Source organism: Coffea arabica, chromosome 5c (genome assembly GCF_036785885.1).
Source record: "Coffea arabica cultivar ET-39 chromosome 5c, Coffea Arabica ET-39 HiFi, whole genome shotgun sequence".
NCBI classification, from domain to species: domain Eukaryota; kingdom Viridiplantae; phylum Streptophyta; class Magnoliopsida; order Gentianales; family Rubiaceae; genus Coffea; species Coffea arabica.
In genome coordinates this window covers 17,559,650-17,584,597 of record NC_092319.1, presented here as the reverse complement: position 1 = coordinate 17,584,597, position 24,948 = coordinate 17,559,650, and the positions used below count along the sequence as shown (strand labels likewise).

The 24,948-nt window shown below is 34.7% G+C and overlaps 2 protein-coding genes across 4 annotated transcripts; one reads left to right on the top strand and one right to left on the bottom strand.

Annotated features, from left to right (window-relative positions):
* The first annotated feature begins 7,717 nt into the window (after positions 1 to 7,717).
* On the top strand, positions 7,718 to 22,517 carry LOC113691103 (probable LRR receptor-like serine/threonine-protein kinase At1g56140). Of its 3 annotated transcripts, none has more exons than XR_011815025.1 (24): positions 7,718 to 8,282; positions 12,559 to 12,736; positions 13,331 to 13,402; positions 13,552 to 13,623; positions 13,731 to 13,802; positions 13,901 to 13,972; positions 14,525 to 14,596; positions 14,684 to 14,755; positions 14,944 to 15,015; positions 15,113 to 15,184; positions 15,302 to 15,373; positions 15,605 to 15,676; positions 15,770 to 15,835; positions 16,915 to 16,980; positions 17,071 to 17,115; positions 17,716 to 17,780; positions 17,862 to 18,238; positions 19,288 to 19,486; positions 19,578 to 19,751; positions 20,076 to 20,194; positions 20,630 to 20,840; positions 20,928 to 21,169; positions 21,255 to 21,405; positions 21,856 to 21,926. XR_011815025.1 is itself a non-coding variant. In XM_027209304.2 (24 exons), the coding sequence occupies exons 1-24, from the start codon at positions 8,111 to 8,113 to the stop codon at positions 22,216 to 22,218; spliced, it is 3,135 nt and encodes a 1,044-aa protein (XP_027065105.1). In that variant the 5' UTR covers positions 7,726 to 8,110; the 3' UTR covers positions 22,219 to 22,517. The 3 variants fall into 3 exon arrangements, 2 of the variants coding, with proteins under 2 accessions (XP_027065105.1, XP_027065104.1); XM_027209304.2 differs by having other exon boundaries at positions 7,726 to 8,282; positions 17,719 to 17,780; positions 20,928 to 21,159; positions 21,856 to 22,517; XM_027209303.2 differs by having other exon boundaries at positions 7,727 to 8,282; positions 20,928 to 21,159; positions 21,856 to 22,517.
* Positions 22,518 to 22,909: 392 nt separating this feature from the next.
* Positions 22,910 to 23,982, bottom strand: LOC113690163 (uncharacterized). Its single transcript, XM_027207990.2, has one exon. The coding sequence runs from the start codon at positions 23,886 to 23,888 to the stop codon at positions 23,262 to 23,264; it is 627 nt and encodes a 208-aa protein (XP_027063791.1). The 5' UTR covers positions 23,889 to 23,982; the 3' UTR covers positions 22,910 to 23,261.
* Positions 23,983 to 24,948: the final 966 nt, after the last annotated feature.

The following is a 24,948-nucleotide window of genomic DNA, read 5'->3' as shown; positions in this document are numbered from 1 at the left end:
GCTCTGTGCATCTGATTGGGTACAAGGTCTTCATGAACTCAAGAAACATTCTTGTGTAAGTCTTTCTTATTCATTCAAGTGATGGTATCTTGGTTGACTTTGAGTAGAAATTTAAATAAGTTATGATTGGATTCTAATATTTCTTTCTTGTAGGATGTTGCTAAAAAAGTTACTTTTCAAGAGGTTCTACTACATGATTAATATCCAAAACTGATTCAGAATCTTATTTTGAAGCTCCAACTACATTTTGTCAATGAGAAGTGGATAAACTATTGTAAATTCTGATCATGTTATTATATTCTGGTTGGTTTTTGTAAAGAAATAGTGGTTGTTTGGCTGCTATATTAACTTTTGTTCACCAAGTTTTGGACTTTTAGTTAGTTTTGTGTAGTACCCAAAAGGTTGATAAATCAATTGTGGATATGTGATATTTTCTGTTGGTTGCTGTAAATGGGGCTGGACATTTTCTAAAGGAGATGTAACTAACTACTAGATTTGTTAGTTTTTGTAAATGGGGCTGGATATTTTGTAAAGGAAATGTAGCTAGCTACTGGATATAGGGACTATTGTTATTATGCTAGTAATACATGGTATTAAAGACCAATACAACTAGATGGTGCTGGTTTTTTTGTTATTTTAGTTTAACATGTTAATTTTTCTTTGTATTTTCAAGAAAGTATTATTTTAGCTTTTTTGAATATGAACTCTAATTCAAGCACGGCTCATTCAAGGTTCACGAGTTGAAGTCGAATTCAAATTTGATTCTTTTTCAAATGTCATTCAATCGAATTCGAACAATAAATTGTGTCTGTATAATATTCAAACGAACTCAAATACTGTTCATATATTATACTAACAGAACATAAACAGATAGTATTCAATTCGATTCAATTCGTTAAAAGCTTTACTCATAGATAAAAAGTGAACTTTTCACACAAAGAATAAATTGCGAGTTTGCAACTTAGGATTTAATCTTGAGAAGTCTAATTAGTAGGGTTCAGTGATTGGAAAAATTGTAAAAAAAATTGGTTTCAACATAATTTAATTATGGGGAATAATTACTAGCATTTTTTATTCCTATTTTCCTAGTATTTCAAATACTCATTCTTTGAGGTACTTAGTCTCTGTAGATTGGTCAAACTTAACCACATTGTTAATTCATAGTTTTCTTCACTATAGTCACTTTTTGGATAATTATAATTTGCTAACAATATAATTAAGAATTTAGGATATCACGAACCCTTCTTGGGTAGTAAAACTAGAGAGTCTAAGTGTGGGGAGTTGCAACAGATCTACAAATACGACCTCCAATCAATATTAAGGCAACAACTGAAAATGGTGCCATGTTTATATCATCACCTAATGCATGTGGACATGTAAAGGATGCTAATTTGTAGTCAATGTATTCATCAATGCAATAGAAGAGGTTGCATCAAGCAAGGTGGTTCATATTATCACTAACAATGCTAGTAATTATATAACTGTTGGGGAGTTAGCGAATTCAAATATCCTCACATATAAGGCTACGGGTATACCTTGTGTGCCATGTAACTTAAATTTGGCATTGAAAAAATTGTGTGACCCTCTAGAAGTATATAATTTAGGGGTGTGCAAAATCGAAAAATTTCGATTTACCGATCGAATTCGAATTGAATTCGAAATTTTTGAAATCGGTAATTCGGAATTCGGCACTGAAATCGGAATTTTCGATTTCGAATTATGCGAATTTTGTTCGAATTCGGTAATGGAGTTTTTGAAATTGGAATTTTCGATTTCGAATTCATAATTCGAAATCGGAAAACGAAATCGGAATTTCCGATTTCAATTTCGTTTTATAATATATATAATAATATTTATTTATTTATTTATATAATAATATTTTTTATTTCAATTTTGTTTTATAATATGTATATTAATATATATTTATATATATGATAATATTTTTTATAAGATATTTATATATAATAATATTTTTATAATATATGCAATATAAAATTTATATTATACAACAATACATCTAACAAAAAAGAAAAAAAATGAAAAAAGGGTTTCCGAATTCGGTGAATTCGGAATTTACCGAATTCCGAATTGAATTCGGAATCGAAATCGAAATCGGAACTGGTGAATTCGAAATTGAAATTGGTTGGTAATTCCTAAGCCAAAATTTCGAAAAATTTCGAATTACCGAATTTGAATTCGATGCACACCTCTGAGTATATTTACAAAAAAATATATTAAAATTTAGCCCTCGAAAGAACAATCCTAACAGGGCCATAATGATTGGAGAGATTGATTTAGACCGGACTTAAATTGTGTCGGCCATCTGTTATTGTCATCTCGTATTGACCGACTTTTTCTTCCATTGTATTATTTCGTCTGCATTTTATTCTTTTCGTCATTTGTCTTTTTGAAAATGGAATAAGTATAATGATCACTCCACTGAAGAAAGGTAAAATACATGTGACACCCCATCTGGGCCATGTGTAGTAGGAAAAATCCACAACTTAGACAAAGTCCGCGAATGAATTACTAACATAAGAAACTGAAAAGGATATCCGATTCCACAACTATAATTGAAACCCAGCAAGCCAACAAACAACTTCTGTTAACTTCTACTTCTACTACTATTGGGTTGCCGTACTATTTGCAAGTTGCAATGCACAATTTCACACACATCATACATATATGTAGCTATGTGACATAGCAGTACTATTTATTGATGTACGCTGTAATGGATACAGGACTCTTGACTGATCTCTACAGGAGGAAGAGAAGAGCTTGAGCATGCATGGTGGAGGGAGTTATGACCAATGGATCAGGTAGGTTCTTGGACATGGGACATACAGTTGGCTTGTACAATGTCAGATTAACTCCACTTTGCACTCCTTGACTTATATCACCTCTACATTATATACTCTAAACTTTAATTTTGGATATTTTACATTTAAAACGCTAAATTTTGGACGTTTGGTACTCTATACTCTCAAGTTTGTCCAATTTAAATCTAATCAATGATTACTTTAGCAAAATTAATGAGATAAAGTGCAGTGAAAATTACTGACAATGTACAGTTTTGTTCCAACTATGATCTCTTAGTTTGTTTGACCATTTTTAGCACATTATCATTTATTTATACGGTCTCAATCACTAATATTATTAGCAAAATTAACGAGATAAAAATATTACAAATTAATGATAATATATTGTTTTATTTTTGTTTTGATACCTTGACATCTTTTGATTATTTTCAATACATTATCATTGATCTGTTGGATCCTCTACATCTTTAATTTTACAAAAGTTGTCGTTGATACGATTTAAATAGAACAACAAAAATTGTCATTGATGGGATTTAAATGGAACAAACTTAAGAGTTTAATATGTAAAGTGTCAAAAATTGAGAGTTTAGAATACAAAGTGTCCAAAATTGAACATTAAGGTGCGAAGTGAAAAGGTGATACAACTTCAAAGGTATAAAGTAGAATTTGTCCTACAATGCGAGTGCATGCGTACGACGACAAATATATTTTGTGTATTCACATGATATACATGAATCAAATTTATGAGTACGATAAAAACAATTTTCTTTTTCTTTTTTCACAACAATCGAATAGTCGTAGGAAATTACCAACATAGCCGCAAACCATGACTAACCTTTAAGCTTCACATATGGGCAGAAAATACAATGGTGTGACAACTTCACCATATATTTGCATTACAACAATGGTGTTGGTGACCATTGATGATAAGATCAATTAAATTTCAACGCATTACATGAGTTTGTGACTTTTGTTCTCCCTCAAGAAAAAGTGGAAAATAGTGTTTAACTTTTCTGACTATTTGATAATTTTATTCCCTATGACTATTTGACAGGTCATTATGCGGTAGAAACTGTACGACGATTCCTAACATGCGAACTCTGTGAAGAAGCCAGAAAGGCAGAAACCGATACGCAATGGAGTGTCACATCGGCTGAAGGATTAAAGTTACGTTTGGATTGTAATTTTTTAGAATATATATAAAAAAATATTATTTTGATTTGATATATATAAAATAAAAAATAATTAAAAAATATATCACAAAAAACGTACAGATTTTTTTGATAGTAAATCTCTTTTCAAACAATGCTTGTAGCCACTTGAGCGCAAACACGAATTTGATATTTATTTCCCTCCAAAAAAATCAGAATACTGATGTTTATAGTTGTGGGGCCTGCAACAGACTTTTCTCCAAAATCATTAGTCCTTATTCTGGCATTTTCGCGAATCCTTTCCCGTCAGTTGATATTTATTTCCCTCAAAAAAAATCAGAATACTGATGTTTATAGTTGTGGGGCCTGCAACAGACTTTTCTCCAAAATCATTAGTCCTTATTCTGGCATTTTCGCCAATCCTTTTCACGCATAGGCTGTTTCTTTCTGTCATTTTTTTTTGGCCCCCCGCCATTAAGTCCCGATAGGAACGTGTGCTTCCTTTGTGTGCTGTGGCTGTGTGTAAATTTGGGTGTTACTCGAAAGGTGCTCTGATAAGAGCGAACTTTTTGATATTACAGAACTTCATAAAAGCCATCATAATTAAAGGATAATAACGTTAAATTTTTACTCCTCTAGATACTGAAAAAATTGGATCAGGTCATTTTAAATTGTTAATGAATAATTAAGCAAAAACTATGCAGAAGATGTCCTTAACCTATGCCTATTCAAAAAACTATTTCTCATTATTTAAAAAAAATTCGGTATCCTACGTTAAGGAAAAAGTTACCTTTGCTATTCAGATAATAATTTAGATAAAAAAAAATTGGAAGAGAGAATATAAAATTCATAAAAAAGGGCTATTCTAACAACTATTTTTTCACTTAAGTTGAGCTCCCCTTCCCCATTATTTTTCTTGTTGTTTTATGTTACCTCAGGTGTTTTAAGAATTACTTATGCACAAAAATATGCAGAAGAAAAGAATTGAAATGGATAAGAAATGACTATGCTAATAAAAACTTAATCTTATATACATTGACAATGTGTATATTATTATGATTGAATGCATGATACATATGCAGAATTGGTGGTTACTATTAAAAGTTACGATTTACTAGATTTCTTGAAAAATATAATAATTAGATTTACGTGTTAGCTTGTATGCCCATTGATTAAACCACATATGTACTTACATATTTATGTTATTAAATCTCTACATTAGGGAAAATACATTTTTTAGAGTTTATGAGAAGATGGACAAAATGAGATATTAGTAGTCGTAATTATTTGTCTTGATTATACAAATCCACTATGACAAAATATCCTTATTTGCGTTGATTATCGTATTTGTTAAATGCATGTTTTCTTATTTGTACTATGTATGTTACTCTATCTTATTTGTACTGTGTTTCCTTATTTCTCTAATGAAATATCCTTTCTTTGTGTTGAACAAGTATTTCACGTATGGTCATATAACTCCGCGTTGTTTTGATATTGTCAAATTTCTGATTATATCTCATTTGCCATCACATTTTTTACAGAACTATTGACAAAGTGATTTTAATCATAATTTTCGTAACCTTTGTGCGACTTTTTTCTCTTCCATTCCTTGTTTCTTTTTTCTTCTTTCATGCCAAATATCGTATGATTGATTCTCTTAATCGTGAAACGATACTTAAAGAAATAATTTAGAAAATACAAATAGTGTGCTTTATATACAAATAATTTAGAAAATTTTGCATTTATTCCATAAACTCTGTGAGATCTTTTAGCCGCATGTGAGTTCTGGATTAACTACCTTTCATTTTCATCTGTAAAGTACATATGTTCAAGTTATATACTTGTGCCTTCTTCTATTTCATCCTAAATATTCAGGTTAACTATATTAATTTCCCTTGAGGTTTGTATATATTACAAAATAGAGACCAAATTATGTTCCCTACAGGGTTCCTAAACTCTGTCAATGTATATATGGAGAAATGACAAAAAAAAATTGAGCGTAAAAGATCATAAAATAAATTGACAACCCAATAAAAGAGAATTTCTCAGCCTAAACAGCTAAAAAATGCGAAAGGAAAGAGACATAATATCACAATAAAACATTAAAACAAAAAGAAAATGAACTAATGTATATTAAGGGAAAGAAAAGTACCCAAAACAAAAGATTACTGTTGACAAAGAAAAAAAGAAAAAGGATGAGGAAAAAAAAAAGAATAAATTGTGACTATTCATCATCTTCTTCGGAGTACATATTACTTTCCATTCTTTTCTGTTCATTTGTCTTGAATTTCTCGTCTATATATATTCCAATACCCTCCTGCATTTCTTTAAACCATTTCACATGTTTTCACTGATGGGAGCTCGTGATTGATTCCTCCGTTGCCCAAAATACTTTTTTTCTCATACACCCAAGAGCCATCACCAACTCCAATACCCTCTTTTTCTGTTCATTTGTCTTGAATTTCTCGTCTGTAAATATTCCAATACCCTGCTACATTTTTTTAAAACCATTTCACATGTTTTCACTGACGGGAGCTCGTGATTGATCCCTCCGTTGCGCAAAATACTTTTTTTCTCATCTCATACACCCTAAGAGCCATCACCAACTCCAATTTTCTTTTTGTTTTCCAAGCACTCCCGTCACAGAAAATGGATAGATTTAAGAGCCCATGAAACTATAGAAGTATTTGCCAACTTAAAACTGTGAATATATTTTTCACCCATACATAACCTGACTAGCCTGATTTCTTAAGGGTATACGTGGTTAGATCTATTTTTTGTTGAGGTGCGGCCCCAGAGTTTATATGAATTACTTCTGTGGCGCATGAAAGTTCTTTGATGGAGACATGGAAGCATGCTCTTGAATTCAAGCAAAAATTAGTTGGATTTTTGGTGATTTGGAGGTCATTCATGTTTTTCTTTTAGAAACATAGATTAAATGGCAATTTCACCTGCACTGGCTGTGCGTCAATTTGCTGGAGTCCTGACAAAAAAACAATAGTAGTTTATTTATTACCTTTCTGCTAATCCGATTTCGAATCCTTTTTGAAATATTCGTCCGTTACACAGGATTTATCTATTGCTTCTTATCCCTTCATTTGATTGGTAAGCTATTACACGGAAGAAAATTTATCCGGTACATACTTTCGAATAGCGAATACAAATTTCCTTATCAAATGTCAACCCAAAAAAAAAAACAAAAAACAATAGCAGAGTTTTGTGAGTAAAGCGAGCTGATGCTCTTCGCGAGCTGTTTACCGTGACCTTCCAGAACTCAGCTAGTGTCGTACTTAAATGCAACTAGATTGACGTTCCTACAATAGGAACACCATACCGTTCCTACTGTATCCAACTCCGTTCTTGGATTTGTGACATATGGTTGACTTAGATCTAGTTAGGTGCAATTTATCTTTTATAGTATATATAATATGAGTTTACAATTACAGAGACAGGTGTATTTAATGTATTGATATGGTGTATATAAATAAAATTTGTGAGAACAATAAAATTATGTAAATATCCTCCTATAATGTAAAAAAATACAAAACTAAACAATTATATGAAATTGCTAACCGAACCCCCAATCCCATTACCCACACGTACGCATGCACATTGCGTCATGCATGGTAGTCGCCGCTGTGACGACTTCACCATGACAGCCATGAAGTTGGTGACCATTGAAGATAAGATCAAATTCAAGATGAACGCATTACATGAGTATTTATTTCACTTTTGTTCTCCCCCAAAATAAAAAGAAAAAAAAAAGTATTTGACTTGTCTAACTATTTGACAAATTTTTTTCCCTATGACTAATTGACGTTTTCTGCCGCTTCCCAACACAAATAATCCAGGATGACCTGCTGCTGCTGCTGCTGCTATTTCTTCTTACCAGAAGATTCCTTTTCTTTACTGTTACTCTATAGATATTAGTTCCATATTAGTAAGGAATTTGTATCTACTATCACAGACTGTAGAGAGTCTTCCCTTCCCTCCCCAACTTCCCCAAAACTGCGTAACCGTAAATACAAGTGCAGATTCAACTTTTGTTCAATCTTCAGGATTCTGGCTGCCAAAGAGGAAGGAGTATATACTTGCTACAATAAGCAAAGTAGTTTGGTCTATAAGTTGTATGAATTGAATATGGGATCAGATGAAGGAGTACCGTTTTGGAGGCCGAGGGCGCCCCCGTCAGCGGCTGCTGTTTTTGTGGTTGTTGTTGTTGTATGCTCGTCGGTTACAAATCCGGTAGCAAGAGCCCAGACGAATCAAACGCAGACTAATGCCACAAGTCCCACAGCTGATCCTTTTGAAGGTGATCGATTATAACTATTGTCATGTTTTGTCTCTTGTCACGAGTATTGGTGATACATATTACACTACCACAAGTCCAATACTTGCAAATTTTGCAATCGATTATCTCATCTCTACTTCTCTTTTCTTATCAAGATTTAATATTGGAGTGGCAGAGTATGCTTCTGGTAACTGCTGCAGCCTGCTATTTGTTGTCTATCATCCGGATTTGTCTGACCATAACATAGAAGGCCCACTTCCCCCCTTGAATCATGAAATCTCTCCTGTCTATGATAATTCTATTTGGCACCCAATGTTTTTTGGCATGTTTTTATTATATAAGCTTTTTAACAATTTATATAGTTACAAATAATTCTCAAAAACACTGCAAAGTTTTTAAAATACACACCCTAAAACACTTAAAACTGCACACTCATTTTTTTTTCTATCACTACCACCTAACCATTTTCACTTCTTGTCATCAACGCCGCGTGTCACTGCCAGCAGATATCGCCGGCAGCCGGTACCAGCACCGGAGCTTCTTCTTTTTCTCCTTCTCTTCCATTCCCTCCCTCTTTTCTCCCTCCTCTCTCCTCCTCCTCCCTCTTTTCCCCTCTTCCTCTCTCCTCCCTCCTCCATCCCTATCTCCCGCGACCTCATCCCTCCTTCGCTGCCGGATCTGGACCAGATTTGGCTGGATCTAGTCCAGATCGCAGAACGAGCACGGGACGGGAGGGTAAGGGAAGAAAAAAGAAGAAGAAGGAGAAAAAATAAAGAAGCTCCGGCGGCATCGACGGGTGGCAGTAGCAAATGGAATTTGGCAGCGGTGGTTGGTGCTTGGAGTAGTGGCAGCGATAACGAGGAGGGAGAAGAGAGGGAAAGGAGAAAAAAAGAAAAAAAGGAAAATAAAATAATTATTTTTTTCTAAATTGTATATTATAATAAAATTTTGGACGAACATCCAAAAAATTCACCGTTCAAATGAACCTATACTATAATAAAAATATCAATATAATATGGTGATTTAGTAATTTAGTGTTTACCTTCCAATGATATCCCCACCATTAAATAAATAATAATATATTATGAAGCCAAATTCAATTGTCATTTCTTGATTTTTTGAGGGTATTTGTTTGTTATAAGGAAAGAATTTGGAGTACATTCAAATTTAAGTTGGAATTAGGTTAAAGTTGTTGTTTGTATGGAAAAGAAATCTTCAAGCAATAGGATAACAAAAATTTCAACACCCTTTTTTATGTGATGTGATATATGTCAAATAAAAATATAATTGAAAAATGTGTTGATAACGTAAACAAATAAGAAAAGACAAGCAATCCACTATCCATAGATTTGGAATTAGAACATAATTAATTTAAAGTAAATCTTATATACACTGATAATATATACATTATTACCGTTCGATTCATGAAATGTGTGTAAAAGTTAAAATGTGTGTAAAAATTGAATTTTAAATTCAAAATTTACATAGTTGTCATTCATCTAACGCGCTGATACACTATCAGTATAAGAAAGATTAATTCATTATTATTTGGAAAGGAACCATGGTGATAGAAACGAAACGGCAACTCCCTGAATTCACTAACTATTGCCACACTGCATTGGACTAACATCAGTTTGCACCCCCTAAATTTGTATTACCTTTTTACTTTGTACTCTAAACTCTTAATTTTAGACACTTTTCATCTTAAACTCTCAAATTTGTTCCATTTCAGTCCAATCAATAATTACATTCACAAAATTAACGAGATAAAAAATAGTACAAATTAATTATAGTGTACCATTATGCAATACCTTAGCTTTTTTTAATCACTTTCAATGCATTGTTTTATATGGCTTCAATCACTAATATAATTAGCAAAATTAATGAGATAAAAGATGATACAAATTAATGACAATGTTTTTTTTTTTTGTATAAAGCTGTGGTACCTTTTCACCACTTTCGGCACATTGTCATTGATATATTGAGTCTTCTAAGCCATTAATTTTGCTAAATTTATCATTGATTGGATTTTAATGGGACAAATTTGAGAGTTTAGGAAATAAAGTATCCAAAATTGAGAGTTTAGAATACAAAGTGTTCCAAAATTAAAGTTTAGGGTGCAAAGTGAAAAATTGATGCACAAGTTCAGAAGTGCAAAGTGAGAAATTGATACACAAATTCAGGAGTGCAAAGTAGATTTAATCCGTAGTGCATTATATATCTTGAGCATCGGATGTATAGGAAATAGAAACCACATCATTGAAATAGATAGAAACGGCAACTCATGGATAGACAAGTCATTTTAGCATTGTAGTCATGAATATATTAAATGCCATTTTGATTTGGTAGTTTAGTGATTTAGGCATGTGACATCATACGTAATTTGTGGACTCATATAATCAAAGCTTTAATCTAAACCTGAACATAGTTAAATGCTTTAAGAGGTGACTGGGCATGGCCCCAGGTTTTTACACTGTTCAAATTTTCAATGTGTAATAGCTTGATTTCATTTTGGTGTTGCGGTCATGCGTTCAAAGAGGAACATAGATGTATAAATTAAGGTATTCTCTGTTAGTTACAAATGTGCATTGATTTGCGTTACTACGTCCTATGAATGAGAACAAGAACATAAGAATTGGGCTTGATTTCTTTAACAAAGGTGAAATGAAAATTACAAAACATGTTAAGGGAAAAATAGGAAGTGATTCTTATGCTCAATCCGTGAAAAGCTCACTAGCATTCTAAGTAAAAACAATAGACTTATAGTCTTATACCCTCTAATAAAATTATTAAGATGTAAAAGAAGGGCTAATTCTAATGTCCTCTTTACTCATCTAAACATTTTATGCATTAATATCTTGTACAATTTGCATTAATGATTGTACTAGATGTGCTGAATATAGGCTAATGTGACAATGTGAACGTATGGTTTTCCAAATTCTTATGTGAAATTATCATGTATTTGATTCTTTAGTATTATTCTAAAGTCACTTTATTATTTTCTTTTGCACGAAGTGAAACAGTAGTCATATAAATGTTTTGTAAAAATTTCAAACAAATAATTGATTGGATTTGTCCAATCAAAACATGCTAAGTTACATTATTTCAAAACATGACGTCATATTTCCATTTGGGTCAATATGTCTAGAATCAATATATACAAAAACTAACGGGTACTTGAATTACAAAACTACTAAAGAAAAGAAAAGCAAAAGGGAGAGAATTCGTACACAATAATTGTTAGATTTATCAAAGAACACAAGTTGATCCAACCTCAACAATTATGTTTCTTTTATACTTTAGTGTCTGCATTTCAAAATATGCATCTATCCAATAAATCTATCTATGAGTTACAAAACAACGTGAGAAACAAATACTCTCATGCTCTTTCTTTTTAATCCTTTCATCCCTCCTCATATCTATTCTACCTTCAATAGTCAAGTTCAGGATTTTTTTTTTTCTTTTTTTGACCCTTTCATCCTTCCTCATGTTTTTCCTTCCTCCAACTATCAAGTCCAAGATTTGAATTATGAGCCTGACAGCAGACCTTAAGAATTTTGTCTTGACTATTGAACTGACCCCGAAGGCTCACAAGGTAGAAAATTAGGACAACTTCGGTTTTTCAGTCTCATCTTGTTTTCCACTCAGTCATTAACCTACCATGCTGCCACCCAGGCACAGGAGATCGTCACCACCTCCTGCTTAATTGTTTGTGGACCCATTATCGCAATTATACTAGCAATCTTTGATTATTATGCTAATAATAGTGTTTGTATGCCACTTTTAAAAAGTTCTATGCTTTGGTGTAGACGTACACTAAATGTTTGCCACTTAGTTTTCTTTTATTTGGGGGAGTTTGTTTGTTTGGGAGAGACTGACTACAAATATGCAATAATTTCATTCAAATATACATTTGCATGTGTAGACCATGCAATCTTCTTTCGTATGGTGAAATCTTTGCACCCTTTTTAGATTTTTTTTTTTTGGGTATATTTTCTAAGAAGAAAACTAGTTTTTATTATGTCCTAACATGTTGAAGGATTGCTAGAGATTCATGAATGATTCTTATTTAGTGTAAGTGGGAGGACTTAAATAATTGAACTTGAGACCTCTCATTTATGAGAACCATCAAACCTATCCCTTCTCCCTGTATGATCCTAGCTGGAACTAAGTAACCTTTGCAAAACTCTTTTTTTTTTTTTTGAATGCTTGAATTGATTACTTCAATTTCCGCTCCAAACTCTAGCTATTAAGCTTAGAATTTGCAAATTTACATAAATGGTGATCTGCACTGCAGCAATGGCTGTGAATTCGATCTTTCAGAAATTGGGGGCACCAGCACCCACTGATTGGAATATTAGCGGCGAATTATGCAGTGGAGTGGCCATCGGCAACACAGACATCCAAACCTTCAACCCTGGCATCAAATGCGATTGCTCTTACAACAAGGGTACTCTATGCCACATCACTAGATTGTGAGTGACACCTCATTATCCTACTATACTGGCAAGGAAATTAATTTTGTGGGACTAGCCTTCTTTTGATTGTATTGTAGAGATCTCCTCTCCATTATACTCCAATAAAATTAAGTTAAAAATTATTTTCAAAAATCAACATCGTTCAGAATATATTTCATTAGTTGTGTTAGTTCTATACAAAATTTCATTAGAAATTGATCAAGTTTTACTGTTTGATTAATCGTTGCAAATTTTTTACAATTTTGTCCATTTTGCACTGTTCAAATATTTCGTGTAAATTGAATATTAAAATATCTTTCAAAAAATATCATTTTTTAGTATGTTGATCCGGAGATGAAAAGAAAACTAATGACATAATCACATAATTTTTTAACATTACATAAATTTATATATAAATAAATGGAGGGACCAGGAGAGAAATTCAATGGAGATGATCCTAACCCAAATTTGTACGTCCTCAAGCACTTGATTGTTAACCATATATTTTTTAAAGAATTTTAATGCTCGAAACAAGTTTTTCTTTCGTTCTTTCTTTTAGTTCCAGTTGAATTCTTCTTTTATTGACGTAACCACTGTTAATCATGCATGCAGGAAGATTTATGCATTGGATGTCGTCGGAGATCTCCCAGATGAGCTCTGGAATTTGACTTTCCTTATAGATTTGTGAGTTAACTCTCATTTCTATATTTGCTGACCACTTGAAGTATACTAGTATTATTCTTCATAGTGTTAGTTCAAGAGGGTCACAACTTACAAGTCCCCGCCCACTTGGCGCCTTACACAATACGGGTTTTCCTTCTCTTATATTCCAGAAATTTGGGACAAAATTATCTTACAGGTCCGCTACCTCCATCCATTGGCAGGCTGACTAGGATGCAATACCTGTAAGTCTATGCCAATTCTTGTGCTTGTGTATTTATTGCTGTTCTAAGCTTCCATCGCCATGTTATCCAGGTTAATATTTTTGACTCGCCTGGTTTGATGTCATTAGGAGTATTGGCATAAATGCATTATCTGGAGAGCTTCCTAAAGAACTTGGGATGCTAACGGACTTAAGATCATTGTAAGACATTCCCAAAATCACTGTGTTTCTGAGCAAGCATGTTCACTCATGTATATCTATTTAGTGAACTTTGAGCATGAATTGTTTGACATTTGTAGGTCATTTAGCACAAACAACTTCTCTGGTTCTTTCCCAGATGAACTTGGGAATTTAACGAGGCTGACACAACTGTAAGTTTTTGTGGATCAGTAGTGAGCATAGATTCCTATGCTTCATTTTGATAGAAATTAATTGACAAAATAGTTTGTCTAGCATGTCCCATAGCACTACAATACCGAGAAAAAAAAATTTATATATATCTCTCCAGATTTCAGCGTATCATGTTGTTAAGTTTGAAATCTATATCATTTTGTGGCAAAATTTATCATGAAACTTGTTTCTCCCCTTCAAATCAACTCCATGTATAGTACATTTAACCAACTTTTCCCCCAATAGGGTAATGGGCCCTCCGGGTCAAGCAAATCCCCTCCTTTTACATGAAACAATAAGGGAGCTCTTTAGAGTGATTTTAATGTTTTGGCATATGACTTCTACTCAATAGCAATTGCTTTCCTAAATCTTGATTCCTTCCAGATGACCTTGATCCTATCATGGAAAAACCAAAATTATTGGCACTATGCAACTAGTTTGTGCAGTTATTTTGATAGCTCTAGAGAAACAAAAATTCTTGGAACTATGAAACCGGATTTTTGACATGCTCATGGAGTTCATATCTTGTGCAGTTATTTTGATAGCTCTGGAGTTAGCGGTGCTATACCTCCAACATTCACAAAATTGCAAAGCCTTGTTACAGTGTAGAAGCTCCTGTTTCGCATGCTCTGTGCTCTGTACTTGTTCTTTTATGATCAAATCAATTCTTAGAAGGTCTTTCTGGTTTCTAGGTGGGGTTCTGATGCTCAACTAACTGGCCAGATACCTGACTTCATAGGAAATTGGTCACAGCTTACTACCTTGTGAGGCAACATTTAAGTTCGTTTGTCCATTTAACTGGTCGCACTTCAATTTTTACCATTTTTAATTTGTATTTATATAATCTTCATTATGAAAGGATGCTATACAGCGTCAAGTCTGACTTTGTATGTATCTGTGGGTTTTCTGTTGGATAATGTCTAATGAGCCAAACGGGAATATATGTTTGCAGAAGGTTCCAAGGAAACGCTTTTCACGGTAGAATTCCATTGTCATTTTCCAAGTTGACATCCTTAACGGACTTGTGAGTTTACGGTTTTGTTATTTTCCACCCTTGATTAACTTTTCATACTCTTTGTTATTGAACTAACAATTGAAATATCCGTGTACCTGACATGCAGGAGGATAAGTGATCTCTCGAATGCAAGCTTCTCTTTGGACTTTATCAGGGATATGAAGTCTTTAAGCACCTTGTAAGAAATACAAAACAGCTGTCGAATCTAATGAAAAGTCAAGAATTTCTTTTAACGACTTTCTGGTTTGCAGTTTTAGAGGTTCGTGTACTCTAAATTGTGCTTTTTGCTCTGCAGAATTTTGCGAAACAACAATATTTCAGGTTCTCTTCCTTCCAACATTGGAGAATATCTGAGCTTACAAAGGCTGTAAGATCTTTTGCTAATTGAATCTTCAAGTCTTTAAGATGGCAGTTTATGCGCTTAACATGGCTTACCTAATGTTGAACCTGGGATGTTTTTATTTGAAAGCCCTGAACAGGGTAGGGTGTCCAGATTCACTCAAGAGGCAACTCTTTAGATTTAGAAGTTTATCATACAGTTGACACTGTTTGCCAAATATTCATACTATTTTGCCATTCTATTTTAAATACTTTTCAGGGATTTGAGCTTCAACAATCTGAGTGGACGTATTCCAGACTCACTTCTCAATCTTAGTTCTCTCACTCATTTGTAATACATCCCCTAATTCTTACAATCTTACTTATTTTTGGAGTCCCTTTATCTAAAAAGTTTTCCCTGAGTATCGTCTTTTATCATCTTCAGATTTCTTGGTAATAACAAATTTACTGGCTCCCTGCCTTCACAAAAGAGTGAGGTTCTCCACAATATGTAAGTACTCTTAATTGCAGTGCATTTTATAAACTCAATTCTTATGCTATTTCTGAAATAGTTCTTGAGTTGTCAACGTTTCTCAATAGTATGGCGGTATACAATGGATGAAAAAGAAATACATGAAGCTTTGGCTTTGAACAGTCGCATTGAAAATCATTTTGAGCATTTGCTTCAAAAGCGTGCGTCCTATACATAGCTGCAATCTCAAAGTTCAGAGTTACAAATAATAGAAGTTTTTAGGGGGAAATTAGTACTTAGACCTGATGCATTGTTAGATTAGTCAGCAACTAATTTGTTTATACTCTCAGTTCGGGTAAAAGGTCCTACATAGGTCAATCAATGTGTTCTTGTATTTATATGTCCGTTTCGAGCCTTCATGTTTCTAAGGAATTGAAAACAAAAGTATTGTTGGGATTAGTTTTAGTATTCGGACCAATACCTTACTTCTATAGATCTGAAAGATAGTAAAAGAACCAGCTGACCCAATTAGGAGTAAAAATTCTCACTCTCCTTGAGAACTCATTGTAAAGATGTAATAACATAAATTAATCAAGTTCGGAATTGAGAAGCTAAAAAGAAGGAAAATTGTATTAAAGTTTCAAACTATTGTTACTCACTAGTAATACTCCTTATGGGGTGTTGTTGGCTTTCATTCTTCTGCAGGCCATTTGAATTTCACTCCATTTTTCTTTTCCAGTTGAGGAGATATCCAAAGTTCCTTGTTGGGAATAGAGAAATTGTTATTCAAACCAAACAAAATTAGGAAGGAAGGAGGTTAACTTTTCTAGTTTAGCTATAACTTCTCTAGTTAATGCTTTCTGGGGCATTTAATGTGCTCCAGTTTCCCACTCCAAGAGTAACAACACAATGTTTGATTAAAACCATATAGTCTGAATGAAAGAAAGAAATTACATTACCACATTAGTTATACTCAATTAGCATGTGCACTGCAAAAGCTTTCATGTGATACTGTAAGATACTTTTATGATCATACTTGCAAGAAATGATCTGAAGTGTCTGTCTGCTACACAAAGCTATATGTTTTTAACATTCACAAAATGAACTATTTGCTTCAGAGACCTGTCATACAATGAATTATCTGGGGGCTTTCCTTCTTGGGTCAGTGGTCAAAACTTACAACTGTAAGTATACATATAAACAAGAAGGAGTATATTTCTGTTTTAGTTTTTGAGTATCAAACTAACATAAAGTGTGTTTGGTTTTCATTGTAGTAATTTGGTGGCCAACAACTTCACATTATCAGATTCAAACAGCAGGTGAATGCAGGAAATCACTGTAGTCATAGGCATATTAATTTTAAAAAAAATTAGATACTTTTTAGCATAGCATGAAGTATCATGACTGAAAACTTATGTTTCTGTATAAATTCTCGTAAGTCTTTGCAGTAAATTTGTATTAAGTCGAGACATCTTTTAACATCTGACTGGTAGATGTTTAAAAAGATACATCTGTCATGAACACCGACTGTCCAGTTTTATTAACACTTCTGGCATGAGCTTGATCACTTATCAGGGATACTGGTTGCATGAATTAGCATTCAATCTGTCTTCTGGACTTGAATTGCAAAAATATGCCATATTGGAGGAAGTGTGTTAATACCATGATAAGCAAATTGCATTCGTCTCAACAGATTATGACTTTAAATTTATAACTCATAACTGATTGACACGTGATCAACTTGAGAAACCTGAGAAAGAACCAAAAAAAGGGCCAAAAAAAAAAAAAGAATTGGGTGTTTGGTAATTAGTGTGAAGTAAGTTACTAATTAGATGGGTATGCTATACCTTACCGTTTTCTATTCCGTGTATCTTTTGGTATGTTGCTGTATCTGACCATCATCTTTGTGTTTCCTTCAGTAGTCTGCCATCAGGATTGAACTGTCTTCAACGGAGTTTCCCATGCAACCGAGGAGTTCCAATCTGTAAGTAAAATCTGAATGATGTTGTGAATTATTACAAATCAATTATCAGACTTTTGGAAATCGTTCTTTGTTGGTTCGCAGATTACAACTTCTCAATCAGGTGTGGAGGTCCATCAATAAGGTCTGCTAATGGGATTTTGTACGAGGCAGATAATGCAACTTTTGGTCCAGCAACTTACTATACAACGAATACACAGAGATGGGCGGTCAGTAATACTGGTCTGCCCGCTGATGGCAAAAATCCAGAATACAGATCCTCCTCTTCAAGTCAGTTCACAAATACTTTGGATTCAGAGCTTTTCCAGACTGCACGTATGTCAGCCGGATCGCTGAGATACTATGGCTTGGGCCTGGAGAATGGTAACTACACAGTGAAACTCCAGTTTGCAGAGTCAGAAATTCTAGATACTAAAAGTTGGATGAGTCTTGGAAGGCGTCATTTTGATATATATGTCCAGGTCTGTATTTTATTATGCTTGGAATTAAAAGTACAGTAACTAGATTTTTTCAGAAGACCTGCAATGTACGTTAATTTATCATCACCAGCGAGCAAAGCATGTGATGCTTCTTGTTACCATAATCCTACAAGTTCAGCTATACTTGTGAGTCTAAGGTCAACAGTCATCATTAAGCCTGACTCTTACCATGCATCTGTGGCTGTGTCATTTGTAAATATGGAATGATCTTGATTGCTATATTTGGCGTGGGTGGTTGTTACTGTGTTATTGTCGATGGGCACAAGTGTGACATCTGTATTCTGGAGCCATCTTTTCTAATATATGCATTGAACTTCATCACGTATCATTCATTGTTTGACAAGTTCTCTAATTTTTAATTTCAGCATAAAAGTGCTCTTTTATTATCCATCGAAATTCCGGACAAGACCAAATATTAATGATTAACTTCTGGATCATTACTTTCAATTTATGTACCGAATCTATGATTTACATGCTATCTTATTGTGTAATATCCAAAAGTTTTTACTAACCGTCCTTGGTTTCCGTTTAGGGGTGTGCTTCTCCTCAATCGGCTCAGAGCGCTTGAACTCCAAAGACTAAAAAGAGTATTTATGGATAAGTTGTGCCTGAAGGGGGTGCTAGATTGTACCGTTAGCAAGGAGGATGGATTCATTACTTTAAAGCTAGAAATGAGCTATAAACCACGATTAAGCAAATTCAACATAGAATTATTTTTTATTCCTTTTTCTAATTGTGTAGTGCATTATTAGTTTGTTGTTCAACATTGCTATCTTAACTGATATACCTTTCAAAAACTTCATTCATAATTGATGGGGCAACTCCTTCTCAATGCCTTTGTTAGCTGGGTTATGAATTTGATCAATAACATGTTTCACAGTATCACATGCGCTCAGTAGCTGCAGACATCTTTTATGAAGTGATATATATGGTTCATTTGTGATGCATTATTCTTTTCTGTACATGAAATTTTCCTTTCCTTTTGAAACTTTGGTTGATTTGTTTTGACTTAAGCTGTCAGCGGATTTCAGGGGAATCGAGTGTGGAAAGATTTTGACATAAAAAAAGAGGCTGGAGGACGTTCTTTCACTGCCGTTCAAAGGGAATTCACAGCTTATGTGTCTGAAAACTATCTTGAAGTCCATCTATTTTGGGCCGGAAAGGGGACTTGTTGTGTTCCTACTCAAGGTTCATATGGACCTTTCATCTCTGCAATCAGTGCAACCCCAGGTAAATGTGATTTGTGAGATTTTTTGACACATTTTGCTTGATTCTCTAAGTATTGAATCCAATTCACAAAAAAATCATGCTGTTTCTACAGATTTCAATCCCTCCGTCAGTAATAATCCTCCCACTAGAAAGAAGAAAAGCACTGGAAGCACTGGTCTGATTGTGGGGATCGTAGTTCCCATAGGAATTGCAAGCTTTTTGTCAGTTTTTGCTGTGTACTTTTTTGTTCAGAGAAGAAGAAGGCACCAGGCTTTTGAGGAAGAAGGTAAGGAAAGAAAGCCATTGATTGGGTATCTTTTTAAAGTATGAAGACATCTTCTTGTTTGCTTGCATTGCTTTTAAAAGCCTGTATCCACTGGCCGTTAGCGTAGATTGCGTAAATTATAAAATGTGGTTCAATTTCAAAGCGTATCCGTGGGAACTCTGCTATATAGCCATATTATCGTCATCTATATGAATATTAAGAACCATAACATATCACTATTATATGTCATTACAAAAAATGCTTGAGCAATTTGATGCTTATGAATTGAAACTGTTTATCTTGGCATTTTATAAACGACAGAAAAATTTTCTGTTAAATTTGTAGAGTTCTTGGGGATGGAAGCCAGGCCATACACCTTCAGTTATGCAGAGCTAAGAGCTGCGACAAATGACTTCCATCCTAGTAACAAACTTGGAGAGGGAGGATTTGGTCCCGTCTTCAAGGTAATTCTTTCTTCTAATTAAATCCATGATAAAGCTAGAGCACTTCAAATTGCATGAAACAAATATTACCGATGTAAAAATCCATAAAATAAGGGGACAGGGTGAGGAAGCTGAATGGTTGGCTGCTAGCACTGCCTAGAATCTGCTGCCCTGTCTGGTTCTTGCTGCTCAATAGCTGCTGCCCCAAACATTTGTTGTTTTTAACATGCTCTTCTCATATTACTTCAGATAAATGAAGGCAGGCAATGGCGCACTGGTATAATTAGGTATCAGAGAATAGAAAAGTTAGCTCTTAGAGCATATATGATTGAATATGAATTACGTTTTCAATAGTTACAAGACAATTTGAGCTCAAGTAATTGTTAATCTTGCCCAACAAAAGAACGTCATATGCCAATCTATTAGATTAGCCATGTACTTTGTGGTGATCAACAGGGAACACTTGAAGATGGCAGAGTTGTCGCTGTTAAACAACTCTCTGTGGCATCCCACCAAGGAAAGAGTCAATTTGTGGCAGAGATTGCTACCATATCTGCAGTGCAGCATCGTAACCTTGTGAAATTATATGGCTGTTGCATTGAGGGAAATAAAAGACTGCTCGTTTATGAGTATCTTGAGAACAAGAGTCTTGATCAAGCATTATTTGGTGCGTAAGAGAAATTGTGTTGATGCAAATTGCTGCCTAAGTGCTTTTACTTTTCGAACGTAACAGTTTTGCTTCAATGGGGGGCAGGAACTAATAATCTACACCTTGACTGGCCTACCCGATTTGACATATGCCTTGGAGTGGCAAGGGGTCTAGCCTACCTTCACGAAGAATCTCGACTTCGAATAGTGCACAGAGACGTAAAGGCCAGTAATATTCTACTTGATTCTGATCTAAACCCCAAGATTTCAGACTTTGGCTTGGCTAAACTTTATGACGACACAAAGACACATATAAGCACGCGTGTTGCGGGCACAATGTATGAGATTGTAAATTCATAATGACCTTTCATGTTGTTTTCAGCAATTTGTACTTCAATGTTAACTACTAATGCCTCTTTATGGCTGAATGTAGAGGCTACCTGGCACCAGAATATGCCATGCGTGGACACCTCACAGAGAAGGCTGACGTGTTTGGATTCGGAGTTGTTGCTTTGGAGATTGTCAGTGGAAGGCCAAACTCTGACTCGAATTTGGAGGAAAATAAGATATATCTTCTAGAATGGGTACTGATCTTTTTTAGAACATTCTAACTCTACTCATATTGCTTTAGTTGGTAAGGGTTGTGTGCTATTCCTCCTGCAACCCCAAACATTTAGAAACAGTTTGATGTTGAAATATACAGAAGATATAGATGATATTGGTGTTCGATTCACGAATCAGAGCCATTAAACTAACTAAATTGTTGGATGTCTATCATGAAGTTTACTGACAACTACTGTCAAAGTTTGAATATAACTTGTCCAACAACTGAAATTTTGGCTTTGTCAGGAAACAACACAATTTGGGTTCTAAAACTGTGACTGCTGCCTTGAGGGTCTCACAAGCATCTGCATTAAAACCATATTTTAGGCATTACTACTATACATATTACCCTTGGCTTTTTTGTTTAGTATTATTTGTTTCTGCACTTCTTGAATTTGCTTTGGTTGTTTTTGCATAATTCACTCCTTCAGGCCTGGAACTTACATGAAAATGACTCTGAAATCGAGTTGGTTGACAGTAAAGTAGTTGAATGTGATGAGAATGAAGTTAAAAGAGTGATAGGTGTGGCTCTCTTGTGCATACAAGCATCTCCAGCTTTACGGCCTTCTATGTCACGTGTGGTGGCAATGCTTTCTGGGGATACTGAGGTAACCACAGTCACTACGCGGCCTGGATACTTGACTGATTGGAAGTTTAGGGATTCAACAAGCTTCATCAGCAGCAATGATAAAACATCAGGATCTAATAGCCGCAGCATGGGAGCTGAGAAAATTTATTCCCCTGGAAATGCTGAAGAACCCATGATTTCTGATATCCTTGGTGATGGCAGATGAGAAATGACATATGTATTTGTTTGTGTGTATAGAGAGAGAGAGGCAGAAAGAGTTTACAATGCTAGCACCATTCATTAAATCAGCGTTTCGAAAATGAATGGACTGTTCTGTGTTTTTGATGACATATGATTGCATTTCGGGTTGGTTTTCCTAGTTTGGATGGGCTTTTCCGGGGACCTTGATACTTTCCTCTAGAGATCTTCGTTGTGCATCGTGATGCCAAGTAAATAACTAAGATATACCAGTTCCGGTGGTACATTTATTATTGAAAGGAGCAATAGATACAGAAATTCATTCTAGCGTGTGATAAAATTGAGTTTAATTTTCAACCAGACTATTTCAAATTCCATTTCCTTTTTTTTGTTTCCTTTTTGGGCTTTAGCTTTCTGTGTGTGCGTGTTGTGATGTCAAATTCGTCCGACTCAACCACAAATTTAGGTGAATTCAAACTAATGAAGCTTACAAGTTCTACAAGATAAAATGATTATTTTGTGTTTCCAAAAGAACATTAGCTAGTAACAAAGTTGAGAATTAGTATTAGCTTCTTCAAAATGTATACAATGTTGAATGTTTTCAAGATTGAAATTCTTACCCAAATGATATTCCATGTTTAAATGCTGTTAGTGTAGAGAACTAATATTCAGATAATTCGTTTTTGGGCCTTGCTTGAACTGTAACTTCTGGAAATGGATAGCACAAGAAAGATTTATTCTGCAAATATAACCAAATAATCCCAAATTAACAGAAAGCAGAACGGAGGATTCTGCAGCTTTCATCCATCCACACCACCCAAGCCAAAACTCTAGCGGTATAACTTTTTGGTTTCTAAAGCTTCTAACGTATATTCCATCTACACTACCAAAGTTGAAGGAAAAGTAAAGAAAGATACTAAACAAAAGACCAAAAAGAAGAGAGAGAGAGGGGGGGTCATTTCCGTATTCTGAAAATCTGGCAGTAGACTGTAGAAGCTCTTGATCCAGTCCTGCTCTTCCCCCTCTTATGGCACCCCCTCGCCTGCCCTGCTTCGGATTGGAAACTTGGAATTAGTAATTGCACAAAATGACTCTCGTGAGAGCAATGACCAAACAAGCCACGGTGAAGAAGAAGAAAGAAACAAAGTCCCTAGATGACCATTTCCTGACGGCTTTAGAGGATTCAACCCTCAAACTCTTAGCCCTCCTCAGCGCGTCCACTTCCTTCAACAGGTCAAATTCAACCCCTTTCTTCTTCAACTCCTCAACGCACTTGGCCAGCAATTTGCCGTCCTCTTTTTCCCTCTGCAGAAGCTTCTCCAGATGGCCTTCCACGTCAGTCTTGTACCTGACAGCCCATATGATCCCAAGAGAGCAGAGGAGGGAACACAAAGATGGGATCCAAGACCTGCGGCAGAAGGGGCCCCGGCCTCCTGCGGAGGAGGCAGCGCTGAAGAGAAGGATGAGGGCTGTGGAATGGAAGAAAAAGAAGAAGCAGTAGAGTTGGGTGATTTCTTTGCGGACGGAGTCAATTTGAGTCTCCTTGAGGGCTATTCTGTGGAGGATTAGCTCTTCTTCCTTCAGCCATTGCTTGAGGAGAAGCTTGTGAGTTGGGGTCTCGGCGATCTGGTGAAGCGGGTGAAGGGGCTTCGATTCCATGATTGAAGTTGACGAGGTGTTGCTCTGATGATCAACCATTGTTGAAAATTTTTCTTAGAGAAGGCTGTGGGTAAAATATTATCTGCAGATATGAACTGAGAAAAGTGAGGGTGGCAATTAAGCAGAGTGAGGAGTAAAGAGGAGCGGGCGATTTTTTTGTCCAAACGGTCTACTTTTGGGTTTTGAATTCTAACGGTCCAAAATTACGGATCCGCAGAAATTGGGAGGCTTTCGGCTACAACAGACAAACAAATCCTATCCGTCCATACTCTATTGAAACGTTGATAAATCCTATCCGTCCATCCTCTATTGAGACCTTGGTAATCGTTAGATGGGAGGTATAGCACGTCAGCCAAAACGATCCAAGAATATGGAGACCGGTCTTTTGAGTGGAGAAGGACAACTTGACTTCTACAGTGAAGAATGGACTTTTTTTTTTACTGTTTCCCCGCGCGTCCAGGTTGATGTCACGTTATTTGTAAAAAAAATTATTTATTTGTATCATAAACTAGAGGTACCTCGGTTGTACGTTGCACAGCCAGGGCTCTCTAAAATATTAGTTAAATATATAGTAACAAATGTTTTAGTACATAATGAATAGAAATATAAGAAAAAAATTAAGTATAAAAATAATTAAAATTTGCTGTGAAAAGAAATTTCATATATAAAGTTAATCCCAATTTATTGTGATTTGGAAAAAGAATTTTTAACCAATATTATGTGTACGTAATGATACCAAAAAAGAAAAGAAAGCAAATCCATTATGAGTGCATTATCGGTTTAATAGCAGCATAGTTTTAGTTGTAATTAAATAAAGAGTAGTCATAATATTTCTAACATTTTAATAATTAGAAAAAATATAGAAAGCCACAAAAACCTGTCACTATCTTCAACATCAATAAAAAAAAATACAAACTTGCATATTTTTCTTTCTTTTTTGAGAGAAAGAGCGAGTTAATCTATCCATTTAAATCATGTCTAATAGCATTACAAATAGATAAAAACATTATCTAACCAAATAGTTATAGAATACGTATAGCAAATTTAAATAAAAACATGAATTGCCATATTTGTAAATCTACATATGCAAATTCGAATC